The sequence below is a fragment of the Lynx rufus genome, unplaced genomic scaffold, assembly GCF_022079265.1.
Source record: "Lynx rufus isolate CCGP_SWC_20201006 ecotype Redwood Valley unplaced genomic scaffold, mLynRuf1.p SCAF_30, whole genome shotgun sequence".
Lineage (NCBI taxonomy): Eukaryota > Metazoa > Chordata > Mammalia > Carnivora > Felidae > Lynx > Lynx rufus.
Window position 1 is genome coordinate 2228542 of NW_025814846.1, and position 18503 is coordinate 2247044.

The 18503-nt window shown below is 40.4% G+C and overlaps 1 protein-coding gene across 1 annotated transcript in view; it reads right to left on the minus strand.

The window, feature by feature from the left end:
- Positions 1 to 335: 335 nt before the first annotated feature.
- IGBP1 (immunoglobulin binding protein 1) overlaps positions 336 to 18503 on the minus strand; it is a 32852-nt gene continuing 14684 nt past the window's right edge. Inside the window, exons 4-6 of the mRNA XM_047092526.1 lie at positions 16181 to 16260; positions 15394 to 15506; positions 336 to 829 (exon numbers count right to left, since the gene is read on the minus strand). Of these exons, the coding sequence (XP_046948482.1) occupies positions 684 to 829; positions 15394 to 15506; positions 16181 to 16260 (339 nt within the window). The 3' untranslated portion in view covers positions 336 to 683. The remainder of the gene's footprint in view (positions 830 to 15393; positions 15507 to 16180; positions 16261 to 18503) is intronic.

Here is an 18503-nt window from a genome sequence, read left to right on the forward strand (position 1 = left end):
ATTTCTACCAGTCAAGGCAAGGAAGACTAGGTAGACAGGACTGTTATGGTCCATTCATTTACAGCTCTAATAATTCCTGAACACAGTGCTGTGTCTCAGGCAGGGAAAGTCCCAGCTTTCACACCTGCCCCTTGTCAAGCCATGTTGGGTTATTTCACAGTGCTACGGTAGGAAGGAGAAAGCAAGTGCCAGCTCATCTGGGTGGTTTTGATGCTGGGAAAGTCACTGCCCACGTCAAAGATGACCAGGATCCCCTTCAGAAGCCCGGGGACCCACAGTTGACTCTCTCCCCCTCAAAAAAAAAAAAAAACAAAAAAAAAAACCTGATACCTCAATTTCTGCACAGGCTCCTGTAATAGAAGGGACTTTATTATTTTTTTAAAGATAATTCATACAGCCATTGATTATACAGAGCAATTTCTCAGTACTTTTGTCTTTCTACTTAAGAAATTGGAAATACACCATGATGAGGATGATAATGCCAAAACAAGATTGCTGGCTCATCACCTAAAGTACAAATACATACTTAAATTGGCTGACACTTTATTGAACACAAAGCAAGATTAAGCATCTTTTCCTTCATTGAACACAGCTGAAGCAGGAGTCCAGGGAGAGGAAGACAGCACGGCTTTCCTTGTTGCAGAAGGTGTGAGCCCCTGTAGTCCCGTGTTGTTGTGGGAAGACTAACCCATGTTCTGTCGGTTGCCATACCCTCTGGGATGGGTGTCCTTCCAGTCATCCCACTCCCGAGCTCTGTGGAGTGTGTGTTCATCATCTTCTTCCTCCTTTTGTTCCTGATCTTCATGTTCCTGAGCAGTTCTTTTGAGCTCTGCCAGAGTGGAAAAATGGGAAAGCAGGGGTGAGGAACTGAGGGAATGTCAGGAGCCTCGGCTCCACTCTGAACACAGCTGCCCAAAATGAGAACAAGGACTAGTACCTAGCTGCCTACCCCAGGGCCAGCAGAGTCTCGGAGGATACTTCTATTACTTAATCAGTGACATGTTAAATGATAGATAAGAAACGATGCACTGAGTGGTTTTCACAAGAAGGCAAAAACATAACAGTTGAATTCTCAAAATCAGTTCTATATTGGGAAAGAATTCTTGCTGAAAAGGCCAAACACCACCCCTTACACACACACACACACACACACACACACACACAAACACACACTCCAAAAACACCAACTGCCCAACAGAACCCCAGCAAGCCAAAAACACTAAAGTAAAAAATATTTATGATTTACTGATTTATGGTATGTCTGGAAGGAGGGACTGCAGGTGACTTTTTCTCCTCCATCCAGTTTATTACAGTTCTACAGTTCTGTGTGTGTGCGTGTGTGTGTGCGTGTGTGTGTGCGTGTGTGTGTCAAGTTGTAAATCACAGGGCAGTTGAACCTACCAGAAACGAGTATCTGTGCTATTTGACACTTGTTTCGAACAGGGTCTGAAATCCAAAAGGCACACCCAAAAGAAATTAAACCAACTGCTACATCTCTCTTTTGCATTAATTGTGTTTTCTCTTTGCGAGGTAAAGGAGCGTTTCTTGGCTACCCTGACTTTGCCCATGAGAAAGATGCTCATTACTATGATAACAAATGAAATACATGGGAATCTAATCTCTTCCAATCTGATCTATGTTTTTTTTTAACACTTTTTATTGTAAAATAAAAGATACTGGAAATCACACAAAAATATATATAACTTTAACTTTTTATAGGGAGGCTATACCTTTGTAGCCTCCACTTGGGCCAAGAAATAGAGCTTCTGGGGGCACCTGGGTGGCTCAGTCGATTAAGCATCCGACTTCAGCTCAGGTCATGATCTCACAGTTCGTGAGTTGAAGCCCCGCACTGGGCTCTGTGCTGACAGCTCAGAGCCTGGAGCCTGCTTCAGATTCTGTCTCCCTCTCTCTCTGCCCCTCCCCTGCTCATGCTCTCTCTCTCTCAAAAATAAAAACATTTAAAAAAGAAAAGAAATAGAGCTTCTGTACTTATCCCAAAAGCTTCTTCAGGAGCATCTTCCAAATAGGAATGCCCCCTTTCTCCTCCCAAAAGGTAACCACTAAACCAACTTTTATAGTAATAACTTCCTGGAGTTTATTATAGCTTTACTACCCAAGTGTGCATCCCTAGACAACAGAGTTGTCCACTTGTACATTTTTGTGCTCAATGATCTTTAGTACAGAGTTGTGAAACTATCAGCGAGAAGTGATTTCCTTTACCTCAAAAAGATCCCTTGTGCCCACGTTCTGTTGATTCCCTTTCCTTCCCTCCCCATAGCCCCTGGCCGCCAGCAATCTACTTTCTGTCTCTATAGATGTGCCTATTTTGGAAATTTCACATAAACGGAATCAAACACTATACGGTGTTTGTGTCTGCCTTCTTTCGCTTAAGCGTAATGTTTTTAAGGTTAGTCTTACTCATTTAAACATGTTTTCCGATCAGGGCACCTGGGTGGCTCAGTTAGTTAAGCATCCAACTTTGGCTTGGGTCATGATCTCACAGCTCGTGAGTTCGAGCCCCTCGTCGGGTTCTGTGTTGACAGCTCAGAGCCTGGAGGCTGCTTTGGATTCTGTGTCTCCCTCTCTCTCTGCTCCTCTCCCACTCACACTCTTTCTTTCAAGAATAAAAAATAAAAACATTAAAAAAATATGCAGTCAAAAAAATAAAAATGTTTTGTGATCTTCTTAATCTACAGGCACCAATTCCATCCTTTTCTTTCCTTACAAGTTATCTATTGAAGAAACTGGGGCATCTGACTTGTATAGTTTCCCCAAATCTGGATTTTGCTGTGTACTTGTGCTGCAGTCCAACAGGGTCTTCTGTATTTCTGCACATTGGCAAGTGGATACAGAGGCTTGATCAGACTCAGGGTTGAGCCCTTCCACATGACTCCAGCTGGTGCTGTATTCCCTCATCAGGTGGCACATAACATCTATATCTCATGTGTGGTGATGTTAGCAATTGACACTTGATGCCTGGACTCACTGACTTTCTGGAGGTTTCAAAAAGTTGATATTCCTCATTTTAACATTTCTTTTTTATTAACTAGAATGCTTTTATGAAGACAGGCTTCCCCTCATCTCCTATGTAGTTACTCAAGAAAAAAAGACAATGTAAATGCTTCTTTCACTTTGTTTACCACTTGCGAAGGTAATCAATTGGTTCCTTATCATCTTCTGAAATTGAACAATTTCTACTTTAAAATATAATTATGACTCATGGATTTAAATATATATATATATTAAGTAGGCTTCATGCCCAGTGCAGAGCCCAATGTGGGGTCTGAACTCACGACCCTGAGATCATGACCTGAGCTGAGATCAAGAGTTGAATGCTTAACCGACTGAGCCACCCAGGCGCCCCAACATATTTGATGGGTTTTAACCCACTGCAATGATTTCTTACAAAATAAGTAAATAAGCTTTTAATAGAATAGTTTTATATTTACAGAAAAATTTAGAAGATAGTATGGAATTCCTATACATCTGTACCCAATTTCCCCTATGATTAGCATCTTACACTACTTTTTCCCTGAGGTTTTATCTAGTGTCCTTTTTTGGCCCCAGGATCCCATCCAGAGCGCCACATTACATTTAGTCCTCTGTCTCTTTAGTCTCATCTTGGCTGTGACAATTTCTCAGATATTCCTTGTTTTTGAGGACCTGAGCAGTTTTGGTGAGTGCTGATCAGATATTTTGCAGAATGTCCCTCAATTTAGGGGTACCTGATGTTTTTCTCCTAATTAGACTGAGGTTATGGGTTTTGGAAGAGAATATCATAAAGGCTGAAGCACCCTTCTCATCACATCAAATCTAGGCTACACAACCATCAACATGACTTCTCACTGTTGATATTAATTAACCTGGATCATCTGAATAAGACAGCATTTGTAAGGTTCCTAACTGTGAAGTCTCTCAGTCCCCTTCCACACTGTAGTCTTTGGAAGTCACTAAACAGCCCATACTTAAAGGGGAGAGGGAGTTGTGCTCCATGTCTTTGAGACAGGAGTATATACACAGATTATGTAGCACTTTCCTGTCTCTTCTCTATTTATTTATGTCATCATTTATTTCTATTGCTATAGACTTAAGGATATTTATATATTTTTTTGGTAATCCAATACTGTTATTTTCCCGCTCAAATTCTTCCAGTTTTGGCCAGCAAGCTGGCCCTTGTGTCCATTAACATACTTTAACATACTTAAATTGTTTTGTTTTTTGAGTCCTTCTTCATTTTCTAGTACTAAAAGATTCTTCAGGGTCATCTTGTTTATTCTCTGCCTCAGCCTAGAAGCAGCCATTTCTCTAATGGGCTCTGGTTTTAAAAATTTTTTTTTAACGTTTATTTATTTTTGAGAGACAGAGCATGAACAGGGGAGGGGCAGAGAGAGAGGGAGACACAGAATCTGAAATAGGCTCCAGGCTCTGAACTGTCAGCACAGAGCCCGACGCGGGGCTCGAACTCACTGACTGTGAGATCATGACCTGAGCCGAAGTCGGACGCCTAACTGACTGAGCCACCCAGGCGCCCCGGGCTCCAGTTTTTTAAAATTAGAGAATGATATTAGAAACCCAAATTTGTGCCCTGGATGTGCTTGTTGCTACTGACAATTACCCTTTTTGAAGCCAAACTGTCTCTGGCTAGTGGAAACTTTCAAATTGGCTTCTGAGTCCTTTTGATAGGAGCCTAGTTGTCTTTCAAAATGTCTTCCCTGTCTTTTTTTTAAGGATGTATGTATGTATGTATGTATGCATGCATGTGTGTATGTATTTAGAGGCAGTAGGGAGAAAAGGCAGAGAGGGAGAGAGAGAAATTCCCAAGCAGGCTCCCCACCATCGGCACAGAGCCTGAACTCACGAACTGTGAGATCGCAACTGGAGCCGAAATTAAGAGTCAGATACTTAACCGACTGAGCCACCCAGGCGCCCCTCTTCCCTATCTTTCTAACAAGATGTTTCCAGCTCATCTTGTACATTTCCTGCCCCAGACTTGGAATTAGCTATTTCTCTAAGACATCATGGTTTCTTTTAATGGGAATGGTATTTCAAGACCACAAGCTGTATGCATGTATTTACTTATAAATAAAATTTCTCATGAGCTCCTATTCAGCACTTTATTTCTAACTTAAACTTTTTTGAATTTCATCTGTGTTCTTCCACACTAAAAGTCTTACTTTTCAAAGACAGAAGATGATAGAATTAGACTATCTCATAATTACTCACATTATTTCACACACAGTCTTAGAATAACACTAACGTTGTCACCAATGTAATTGCTGAGAACAGTTCATTATTTTTTGCATATGCTTTCCCCAATTCTCCATTTAAAAAAATAGTTGTACTGTACCTACATTATCTGAGCACTGAACATATAAACATTACATACTCTACTGTCTCCCTGTTAACCCCTATTTAGTCTTGGTTCTACAAGTAACTAGTGCTCACCACCAGTACTTAGTTGAGGTCTTTCTCATCATTTTGGCTATCTGAAGCTCATTCTCTAGTAAATTCCTTAGGAAGGGATCCTGGGAACAGTAAGTATTTCCTGAGCTCCTCTATGTTGATAAATGTCTGTACCCTTTATACCTAACAGTTTTACCTGATATAGTGTCCTTGGCTCATATTCTTCCCCTTGAGTATGTTAAACATGTTACTCCATTTTATTCTGGCATAAAAGCGCTGGTGTCACAAGAGTTTAAAATCACAGGCTATTTTTGCTGAAATGTCTAAGGCATTTTTTCCTCTTCTTTAAAGTCTAGTAATTTTATTATAACATGTCTTCTTGTCAGTCTCAGGTACACGGTGTGCTTTATCAAATTGTATTTTTTTTTTTTACCACCAGGAAAGTTTCCTTAACATTAGTTTTTGGCATTTATTCTTTCTCCTTGCTTTGGTTTTCTTCTGTAGATAATCCTATTACTCATAAGCCAGGTCTTCTCTGCTATCTTTAACACTGGCCACTTTCCCCCAACCCCCAGTCCTGTTTATCTTTCTTTTTTACGTAAAACATTTTCTTTTTTACCTTAGTAAGGCATTTTCTGGTTTGTTCACCCATTCTTGCTTGTTTCCGGTCTAGCTTTTACTTCTGAAATAATTCTTACGTCTCCCAAGTTGTCACCGCATTTCTGTGTTTTATGAATCCTGATTTGTATGGTTCTCCTATGTCTTATACAGTTTTCCTAATGCCTTCCAACTAATTTTCAAACAGTATATATTTTTTAGCAGTAAAAATATATTAAATGTTTAAAAACAGCATATATTTTAGATTTGTTGTTTTTTTGAGTCTGTCTTTCTGGAATGCTTTTGATCCCCCCCCCACCTTTATAATAATTTTGTGTGGGATCTGACCTTGATAATTTTGTGTTCAAATTTTTTACAGCTTTATTGAGATAGATTTCACATACCATAAACCTCAGCCATTTAAAGTGTACAGTTCAGTGGTTTGAGGATATTTAGAGCTGTGCAACCATCACCACCATCTGTTGTTCATTCTTACGTGTAATAAGCTTTCCTGAACTTTCAGAAAGTATGGTTCAGGGTAGCTTTTCTCACTTCACGGAGGCTCCCTTTCTGCTATTTGTATGTACGTTAAAGAGATAAGACGACTCTTGCTTCATTGGAGTTCTTGGCTCCAGTCCTCTCTCCCACTTTCATCTTACCCTTCTCTTTCCTTTTTAAAATAATTTTTTTTAATGCTTATTTTTGAGAGACAGAGTGTGAGTGGGGGAGGGGAGGGCAGGCAGACAGAGACACAGACACACACACACACACACACACACACACACACACACACACAGAATCTGAAGCAGGCTCCAGGCCCTGAGCTATCAGCACAGAGCCCGACACAGGGCTCAAACTCACAAGCCGTGAGATCATGACCTGAGCTGAAGTTGGATGCTTAACCGACTGAGCCACCCAGGTGCCCCTCTCTTTCCTTCTTTATGGTCCCTGTTCTACTCAGTTTCAATGTTACTGTCAGCAATTTCTCCTTAGTGTGGGACCTTGTCTTGGAAGCAAGATCTGCTGGGTCATTTTCAAGAGTTCATGGAAGATTAGACTTCTCCATATCTTTTGGACCCTCTGGTCCTTTGTATTTACCCAGTTTTTGTTGGAGTGAAAAACCCCTCCCATTTCAACTGCTGTCCTTAAACTGGACTGCCACATGCTTAGTGAGTACTTGTTTGCTGTTTGGGGATTCTGCTGTTTGTCAGCTCTTTCAGATGATCTGTCAATGCTTCCTGCTTTCTCCTACACAGATGCCAATCACATGCTCATCTTGTGGTTATGAGTGACTTGCCCTTACTGTTTTTCTTGTGAAGTTCATGGGGATGTGCTGTCGCCTGGTTTATTGAAAATGTTGCTCATGAGGTTTTTTTGGTGTGAAATTATTGAAACATACATGTACACATAGACACAAACATAGCATTGCCCAAAAAATTTTCACATCTGAACACATCCATGTAATCGGTACTCAGATTAGATGCAAACACTAACTCCACAGAAGTCCCCCTTAGGTCCAATTCCACTCATGATCCCCCACTAAGGGTAAACATTATGCTGGCCTTTGACCAGCAGATACAAGTTTCACCTGCCTGTGTACTTTACATGAATGGAATCCTATAGTATATCCTGTTTTGTGTCCGGCTTGTCTCACTCATAATTACATTTGCAAAATTCTGCCATATTTGCCACTGATACCTCAAAAACTAGAGTTAGTTTAACTTTTGCTAAACAATATTTTGTTATGTGAACACACCAGAATTTCTTTATCCATTCTATTATGTAAAGGCATTTGAGAAGTATCCAGCTTGGGGTATCACAAATAATGCTGCTATGAACATTCTTGCATAAGCCTTTTGTGGACATACAGTCTCATTACTCTCAGGTATGTACCTATGAGCAAAACCGCCAGGCCATGAGGGTACACATACGGGCGACCTTTGTGCATCACCACCACCACCTCTAGATTCTCCACGTCTTTATTTTTTCTTTTCTTCTATTTACTTTGGGTTTATTTTGTTCTTGTTTTTCCCAATTTCTTAATGTAGAACCATAAGTGATTAATTTTATCTTTCTCTTTTTCCTAACATAAGCACTAAAAGTCCTACATTTCCCAGTCAGCACTGCTTTAGTCGTATGCCACAAATTGTAATGTATTTTCATTGTTACTCAGTTAAAAATATTTTCTCACTTTCTTTGTGATTTCTTTTTTGACCCATGAGTTATGTAGAGGCATGCTTTTCAATTTAAAAATATTTGGAGGGGTAGGGGCACCTGGGTGGTCTCAGTCAGCTGAGCTTCTGACTTCGGCTCAGGTCATGATCTCAGTTTGTGAGTTCGAGCTCCACTTTGGGCTCTGTGCTGACAGCTCAGAGCCTGGAGCCTGCATCACATTCTGTGTCTCCCTCTCTCTCTGCCTCTCCCCCACTCATGCTCTGTTTCTCTCTCTCTCAAAAATAAACATTAAAAAAAATTAAAAAAAAGTATTTGGAGGGGCGCCAGGGTGACTCAGTCGGTTAAGCATCCAACTTCAGCTCAGATCATGATCTCACACACAGTTTGTGAGTTTGAGCCCCGTGTTGGGCTCTGTGCTGACAGCTCAGAGCCTGGAACCTACTTTGGATTCTGTGTCTCCCTGTCTCTCTCTGCCCCTCCCCTGCTCATGCTGTCTGTCTGTCTGTCTCTCTCTCAAAAATGAATAAATATTAAAAAAAAATATTTGGAGGGTGCCTGGGTGGCTCAGTCCGTTAAGTGTCTGACTTGGGCTCGGGTCATGATCTCGTGGTTTGTGGGTTTGAGCCCCACACCAGGCTCTCTGCTGTCAGCACAGAGTCCACTTTGGATCCTCTGTCCTCCCTCTCTGCCCCTCCCATATCATGTTCACTTTCTCAAAAATAAGCATTAAAAAAAAAACCCTATATTCTTGGGAATGCAAATTGGTGCAGCCACTCTGGAAAACAGTATGGAGGTTCCTCAAAAAATTAAAAACAGAACTACCCCACGACCCAGCAATTGCACTACTAGGTATTTATCCAAGGGATACAGGTGTGTGGATTCAAAGGGGCACATGCACCCCGATGTTTATAGCAGTGCTATTGACAATAGCCAAAATATGGAATGAGCCCAAATGTCCATCGATGGATGAATGGATAAAGATGTGGTATATATAATATAATATAATGGAATACTACTCAGCAATCAAAAAGAATGAAATCTTGCCATTTGCAACTACGTGGATGGAACTAGAGAGTATTATACTAAGTGAAATTAGTCATAGAAAGACAAATATATGACTTCACTCATATGAGGAATTTAAGATACAAAACAGATGAACATAAGGGAAGCAAAAATAATATAAAAACATTACTTTTTGCTTATATATATACAAATATATATAAGATATATATAAGATCTTAAGATATATATACACATTAAATATAGATTTATATTTTATAATTTATATATATTAAATATAAAGAAACAGAGAGTTGCTGAAGGAGTTGTGGGAGGGGGGATGGGCTAAATGGGTAAGGGGCATTAAGGAATCCACTCCTGAAATCATTGTTGCACTATATGCTAACTAACTTGGATGTAAATTAAGAAAAAAAAAACAACTATAGTCTAAAAATATTTGAAGACTTCCTAGGTATATTGTTATTGATAATTCCATTGTGTCAGAGAACATATTTAGTGTGATTTCAATCCTTAAAACATATTGAGACTTATTTGATGGCCCAGAATATCATCTCTTGGTGAATGTACCATGTGCATTTGAAAAATGGTGTATTTTGCAATTGTTGGATTTATTGTTCTGTAAATATAAAACAGGTTAAGGTGGCTGCTAGTGTTGTCCAGATCATCTACATCCTTACTGATTTTCTGTCTAGTAATTCTTTCAATTAGTTACAGAGAAGTATTAAAATCTCCAACTGTGAGTGTAGATTTGTCTATTTCTCCATTTTGGTCTGACAGGTTTTAATTCTTGTAATTTAAAGCCTGTTATTAGACATGAAGATGTTTATTACTGCTAGATCTTCCTGATAAATTTCGCCTTTTATTGGTATGAAATGTTCTTGTTTACATCCAGTAACACCTTTTGTCTTGAAGTCTACTTTATCTGACTTTACTGTAGCTACTACAGCTTTCTTATGCTTACTGTCAGCATGGTATATTCTTTTTCATCTTTTCACTTTTAACCAATCTGTGCCTTTACATTTAAAATGCATCTCTTGAGGTGCCTGGGTGGCTCAGTTGGTTGATTGTCTGACTCTTGATTTTGGCTCAGGTCATGATCTGATGATCTGTGATCTTACGAACTGTGAGACCAAGCCCTGTGTCGGGCTCTGTGCTGACAGTGCAGAGCCTGCTTGGGATTCTCTCTCTCCCTCTCTCTTTACCCCTCCCCCACATGTGCTCACTCTTGCTCTCTCAAAATAAATAAACATTTAATAAAATCAAATGCATCTCTTGTAGACAGCATGTGGCTGAATCTGAAATCAATTTCTGATTTCTAATTTGGAGGTTTATTCCATTTAAAGTAAGAATAATTACTGATATTACTGGAATGGGATCTATTATTCTGCTATTGGTTTTCTGTTCACCGCATCTATTTTTCTTGTTTGTTTCTCTATTTGTTCTTTTTTGCTTTCTTCTCTTTTAATTTCTCCACTGACTTTATAGCTTTGTCTATCTGCATTATTTTTAAAAACAAACAATACACAGTGTTGCCATATACTTCCTGCCCCCACAGAGGCATAGCTTCCCCCACTATCAGCATCTTGCACCAGAGTAAAATACTTGTTACAATCAGCAAATCTACACAGACACATCAGTATCATCCAAAGTCCATAATTTATGTTAGAGTTCATTCTTGGTGTTGTACCTTCTGTGGGTTTGGAAAAATGTATACAATGACATGTATCCACTAGTATACATGCAATAGTTTCACTGCCCTAAAAATCCTCTGTGCTCCACCTGTTCATCCTTCCTCCTCTAACTCCTAGCAACCACTGATCCTTTTACTGTCTCTCCAGTTTTGCCTTTTCCAGAAAGTCATGTAGTTGGAATTGGATTAGCATGTAGCCTTTTCAGACCAGCTTCTTTCACTTAGTAATATGTTATTTAAGGTTTTTCCAAGTCTTTCTATGGCTTGATAAGCTCATTTTTTTTTTGTAGCAATGAATACTATTCTATTGTCTGGATGTACCACACTTTATCCTTTGAAGCTACTGAGGACATCTTGGTTGCTTCCAAGTTTGGCAATTATGAATAAAGCTGCCATAACCACTTGTGTGCAGGGTTTTATGTAGACCTAAATTTTCAACTCATTTGGGTAAATACCAAGGAGCAGGATTGCTGGATTGTCTGGTAAGAGCATGTTTAAGTTTTGTAAGAAATGGTCTTCCCAGGTGGCTGTACCACTTGGCATCCTCATCAGTAGTGAATAAGTCCCCGTTGTTCCATACCCATGTCAGCTTTTGGTGTTGTCAGTGTTTTGGATTTTGGCCATTCTTCTAGGGGTGTAGTGGTATCACTGTTGTTTTAATTTGCAATGCCCTAATGACATATGATGTTGAGCTTTTCATATACTTATTTGTCCTCTGTAGATCTTCTCTGGTGAGGTGTCTATTCAGGTCTTCTGCCTATTTTTTAATTGGGTATTTGTTTCCTTATTGTTGAGTTTTAAGAATTCTTTGTATGTTTTGGAGAAGAGTCTTTTATCAGATTTGTCTTTTGCAAATATTTTCTGCCAGTCTGTGTCTTGTCTTCTCATTCTCTTGATCCATTATTTTTTAAGTGGTTGCTCTAGGTAATACAATATTCCTTCCTAACTTCCCAGTGTACTTGGAGTTAATACCGAACCATGTCAGAGACAGCCTCAAAGATGGACTCTATCTGTCTCAGCCTTCTGGTATTCACGCTTTTCTGTAGTCCCCTCCCATACTATGTGACCCACAGAATATGGCAGAAGTCATGGTATGTCACTTGCAATGTTTGGTTATATAAGATACTGAGGCTTCTGTCCTGGTCATTCTCACTCAGATCATTTGCTTTGGGGAAAGGAAGCTCTTAGTTGTGAGCAACCTCAGAGACCCACAAGGGGAGGCCTCCTGCCAATAGCCACATGAATGATGAGTCCATGAGTGGGAAGCAGATCCTTCAGCCTCAGTCAAGCTTTCAGAAGACTGTATAGCTTACGTGTCAGCTGACACCCTGACTGCAACCTCAAGAGATCCTAAGTCAGAGTCACCCAGTAAAGTTGATCCTGGATTCTTCACCCTCAGAAAATATGTGAGACAATAAATGTTTATTATTTTAAGTTGCTACATTTTGCAGTAAACTGTTACACAGCAATAGATAATATGTACCACTTCACATAAAACAGAAGAATCTCACAAAACAAGATCCCATTTACTCTGTTCTTTTTGCTATAGCCATCATATGTATTCCATCTACATACATTATAATCCCCACAGGACGCTATTATAATTTTTGCCTTAAGGAAGCCTTTTTTCAAAAAGCCCTTTCAAAAAGTTGGGAGGGAGATAGTCCTTTGTATTTACCCACATAATTACCATTTCTGCTGCACCTTATTCCTTGAATATCCAAGTTTCCATCTGGTATCATTCCCTTTAGCCTAAAGAACTTCCTTCAGAATTTCTCATAATGCCAGTTTCCTGGTGAAGAATTCCTTCAGCCTTATCTGAAAATGCCTTAATTATGCCTTCATTTTGATGTATATTTTCACTGGGTATAAAATTCTGGAGTGACAGGTCTTCCTCTTCCCCCAAAACTTTACAGATGTTGCTCCACTGTCTCTGGCTCCCATTGCTTCTAATGGGAAGTCAGAAACAACTCCTATTGTTGTTCTTCTAAATGTAATGTGTACTTTATCCCTGGCTGCTTTCAAGATTTTCTCTTTTCCTTTGGTTTTCAGCCGTTTGACAATGATGTGCCTATGTGTGGCTTTCTTTGTATTTAACTTGCTTGGGGCTTGATACAATTTCTGAATCTGTAAATTTGTGTTTCATTGATTTAGGGAACATTTCAGCCATCATTTCTTCAAAAAATTTTTTTCCTGGCCCCTTCTCTGTCTCTCTCCTTTCCTAATGGTATTTCAACTGTACATATTGTGGACCTTTTAACCTTGTTCCACAGGTCACAGAGGCTCTGTTCACCTTTTTTTTTCCAATTTGTTGTTTGTCAGACTAATTGGAATTAATCTATTGTCAAATTCACTGACACTTTCTTCTGTCACTGCCAATTTGCTATTATTAAGCTTATCCAATGTTTGTAAACTTCAGATACTGTATTTTTCAGTTTCAGAATTTGTGTATAGTTCGCACTTCTCCACTGAGAGTTCTTTCCTTTCTTTTCTTTTTTTTTGAGCATGAAAATAAAATCTTTATTTTTAGTTATTACTCACCAATAACAGAAAGTTAGGTTCACAGTTTTAGCTCCTGACACAAAGTGAACTAGGAGGCAAATCTACATCCATTGCATACAACTAAATGGACCAACTTTTTAAAGTTCAGGCTATCTTGAAAGCTTGCAACACACCAGATATCACTGTATTCTCTAGGGACAGAATGTCAGCAATGGCTGACACAAAGTAGAACTTGTGAAGTGTTTTTGATTGGAGGTGTTTCTATATGTTGCTAAAAATTGAGAGGTTTATCAACATGTTACATGTCCAGGAACAAGTTAGGATACTTGAAAATCCAACCACAATGATTTAGGAGCATGTATGTTGTAATCTCAAGAGGGTTCAAGAGTCCATACGGGCTACATTAATACTTGTCTCTGGGTAGCAGGTACTGTTTGTAAATACAAAGTTAGTGGATAATAGATATTATCTACTAAGACTTCTTATCTTCTCACTTATTACAAGCATATTTTCCCCTGTCCTTGAACATGTAAATAAGCTGCTTTAAAGTCCCTGTCTGCTAATTTCAGCATCTGTGTCATCTGGGGTTTGTCTCCACTGATTGCTTTTCCTCTTGAGCAGAAGTCCCATTTTCCTGTTTCTCTCTACGTGTAATAGTTTGGAATTAAATCCCAGACTTTGTGAATGGTATGTTGTAGAGATTCTGAGTTCTGTTTCATTTTAGCAGGCACTTCATTTGTCTAGAACCAAAATTCCAAATTCTATTTCCTCTGCACTGGGCAGGAGCTGAATCCTCCATTGTTACTTTAGCCTTATCTAGAGCGCTTGGAATCTATCCTGGGCACACATAGCTTAGGTGTCAGCCTGAGATTTGGGCAAGGTTTATACAGAGAATCAGGGCTCCTCCTCTGAGGTTCTCTCCTTTATGAGATATCATCTCATTTTTCAGTTGCTATGGTCACCTTGAAGTCATTTCTCTCATTCCTCAACCAGTAAGGCTGTAAGTTTCTATCCAAGTTTCACCTACCCCCACATTACAGTAACTGCAGACTGCCAGTGGGTGAGAAGATGTAAGAAACAGGAAACCCTTTCAAATGACTTCTCTTCTCTTCTCTTCTCTTCTCTTCTCTTCTCTTCTCTTCTCTTCTCTGTGCTATAGTGGAAATAGCACTGGAACTGGGGGTTTTAAGACCTGAATTCAAATCCTAGCCTGGCCACTTTCTAGCTATGTTGCGTTTGGGTACGTCAGTTCTCAGACACCATTTCCTCATCCTAAAACGGGGATAAGGATGTTTGCTTCATAGCGTTGTTAAGAGGATCAAATGATATAAGAAACAGGCTCAGAGGGGCTAGGTGATGTCCTATCTATTAAGTAGCAGGAGTAATTGGTTACCCCAGGTTTGTCCACACTTTTTCTAATATACCATGTTGCTTCCATCTTTATAGGGACACCCGTCTCCACCTCTCCCTTCCAAAGATGACTCCAAGTATGTACTGTGATCTAATTACTGAGTTGGACACCAAGAATACAGTAAGTCAAAGTCCCTGTCTTCAAGAAATTCCAAGTACCATTCCCTTCTTCTAAGTGTTGACTACTCTCCAGTCTATGTCTGCTTTTGGTCACTCTCTAGTTCCTTTAGGTAGAGGTTTTATTTTCTTCAGTTTGTAATTATTATCTGTGGGAGGGATTGGCCTGATACAACCTACACTGCCATTACCAGAGGTGCAAATGCAGTCCATGGATTTTTGGTTTTGCTATCTAGATGCTCAGTCTGTTTTTATGCCACAACATCTGGAAAGATTCCAGAATCATACAGCTGCTCCCTACATCTTTCCCAAATCATCTGCTATTTATCTTAATAATAAATAACATAAAATATTGCCTAGAATCTCTGTTCAGATTCCTTATGCTCCTAAAGGGCAATAATACTTGGTCTGAATTTAACTGCTAGGGAGTAAGGGACCAATAATAGTATAACTGCTTTCCTCCTACCCCTTCATACCTGGTGTTGTCACGGCTATGCCCTGATCTGGTAATGCTCCATATTTCCGATGCTGATCATACCAGTCATTCACTGTCATAGATGCCAGGCTTGGATAACCAGCTCCAAATACTCTGCAAGAATCACACCACATTTAGAAAACTAAACACGCACAGCACTACTAAAAAGCCTCTTCTCTTTAGTGACAAAGGCTGCGTTTATTTCATCCTGGCTCCCCTGCCCAGCTATCTTCTGAGGAGCTATGTAAACTGGAGGATATGTAACAAGAAGCATCCAGGAAGGGGCATTATAGTCAAGAGCTTTCACGGGAAGATAAATAGCTCAGGATCATCACTCAGAAAGCAATCTCAGAGGCCAGTGTCCCACAAAGCAGATGCTTTGTATTTATAGTTGGTGGGTCTGAACAGTACACAGAGGAAAGGAGACTTTCCTGCCACCCAATGGAAGAGTGTCTTCTTTCAAGAACTCAGAATTAAATCCGAAACAGGCCAATATGTCCTTTTGAAAATTGTAGCTGAAGGCATTGGGAAACAATTGAAGTGTACAATTCTCCACCAGATTCCTTTCCTCTGTTTTATTTTTGTTAGTTTTCTTTTGAGCCTACTTTTAAGCTTGAGTTTGAGTGATATGTCTGATGAAGACAGACATATAGAAAATATTAGAGGTAACATCACATTGATGAAAGAACAGCCACCACAGATGAGGACATGGCCTTTTAACATGCACTGTAACTGAACCATAAAAGCAGGGTGCCTACAAAGGCAACCCACTTTTTAGTACTACCTACTTGGCTTGGGTCATGTTCCGAGTGAGAATGAAGGGTTTCATTGGAGGCCTGTCCTGACGAGGTGAGTAAGAAGTTGGTACCTGGAAAGGAAATTCATTATCAGAAACACATTTGCCATTCTGCTTACCCCATGATACAGGCTCTTAAGGCTTCAGGTGCCTGAAAAGCCGTGGATTCAAACGTTGCCCACTCCCTATTTATCAGTCTGTAAGATACAACAGCAGAATACTAATGGTGGAGGCTGTTTAGCTCCCCTGAGTACCTTGCTGAAAAGGGAGGAAAAGAAAGTTCTCCCAGAAATCATCTCGCCAAAAGTAAAAAATCATTTGTCTTTAAAATATTCCCCTCTAGGGCGGCCCGCTGGCCAAACAGAGCCCCCGAGTCTGGCTTGCAAAAGCGGAGGGGCCGGACAGAGTGTGTTCTGACAGCAAGCGGGACTTAACATCTGGAAGGTTATAAGCTAACAGCTCTGCTCGGAAAACGGGAGGTCTGGAGGACAACGGGAGGGAGAGTTGTTGAGCCCAGACGACAGAGCGCAGCTTGGCGGGGGAAAAAAGGCTCTTGCCAGCGCCATCTCCCTCGCCCATCCCCCAGCCAAAATCCCAAAGGGAACTGGTTCCTGCCAGGGAACTTGCTTGCACCGCACAAACACCCAATGCTGTGCTTCTGCGGATCCATGCCTCCAGCGGCAGGTCTCACTCCCTCCCAGTGCCGCAGGGCCCCTCCCAAAGCGGATCACCGAAGGAAAAGGGAGCTGAGCCTGCCCCTCCCACCCCTGTGCAACTTGCCAATCCACCACAGCTAATACGCCAGATCCCCAGCACCACAAGCCTGGCAGTGTGCAAGTAGCCCAGACGGGCCACACCACCCCACAGTGAATCCCGCTCCTAGGAGAGGGGAAGAGAAGGTACACATCAGTCTGTGTGCATAGCACAGGGGAAGTGCCCTGAAGTTCCGCACCACTCCAGGGACTATCCAAAATGACGAAACAGAAGAATTCCCCTCAGAAAAACGTCCAGAAAGTAACAACAGCTAACGAACTGATCAAAATCGATTTAAACAATATAACAGAAAGTGAATTTAGAATAATAGTCAAAAATTAATCGCTGGGCTTGAAAACAGTATAAAGGACAGCAGAGAATCTATTGCTACAGAGATGAAGGGACTAAGGAACAGCCAGGAGGAGCTTAAAAAAATGCTATTAATGAACTGCAAAATAAAATGGAGACAACCACAGCTCGGATTGAAGAGGCAGAGGAGAGAATAGGTGAACTGGAAGATAAAATGATGGAAAAAGAGGAAGCTGAGAAAAAGAGAGATAAAAAAATCCAGGAGTATGAGGGGAAAATTAGAGAACTAAGTGATGCACTAAAGAGAAATAATCTACGCATAATTGGTATTCCAGAGAAGGAAGAGAGAGGGAAGGAAGAGAGAGGGAAAGGTGCTGAAGGTGTACTTGAAGAAATCATAGCTGAGAACTTCCCGGATCTGGGGAAGGAAAAAGGCATTGAAATCCAAGAGGCACAGAGAACTCCCTTCAGACGTAACTTGAATCGATCTTCTGCACGAAATATCACAGTGACACTGGCAAAATACAAGGATAAAGAGAAAATTCTGAAAGCAGCTAGAGATAAACGTGCTCTAACATATAAAGGGAGACCTATAAGACTCGTGACCGATCTCTCTTCTGAAACTTGGCATGCCAGAAAGGAATGGCAGGAGATCTTCAATGTGATGAACAGAAAAAATATGCGGCCGAGAATCCTTTATCCAGCAAGTCTGTCATTTAGAATAGAAGGAGAGATAAAGGTCTTCCCAAACAAACACAAACTGAAGGAATTCGTCACCACTAAACCAGCCCTACAAGAGATCCTAAGGGGGACCCTGTGAGACAAAGTACCAGAGACATCGCTACAAGCATGAAACCTACAGATACCACAATGACTCTAAACCCATATCTTTCTATAATAACACTGAATGCAAATGGACTAAATGCGCCAACCAAAAGACATAGGGTATCAGAATGGATAAAAAAACAAGACCCACCTATTTGCTGTCTACAAGAGACTCATTTTAGACCTGAGGACACCTTCAGATTGAGAGTGAGGGGATGGAGAACTATTTATCATGCCACTGGAAGTCAAAAGAAAGCTGGAGTAGCCATACTTATATCAGACAAACTGGACTTTAAATTAAAGGCTGTAACAAGAGATGAAGAAGGGCATTATATAATAATCACAGGGTCTATCCATCAGGAAGAGCTAACAATTACAAATGTCTATGTGCCGAATACAGGAGCCCCCAAATTGTTGAATATAAAACA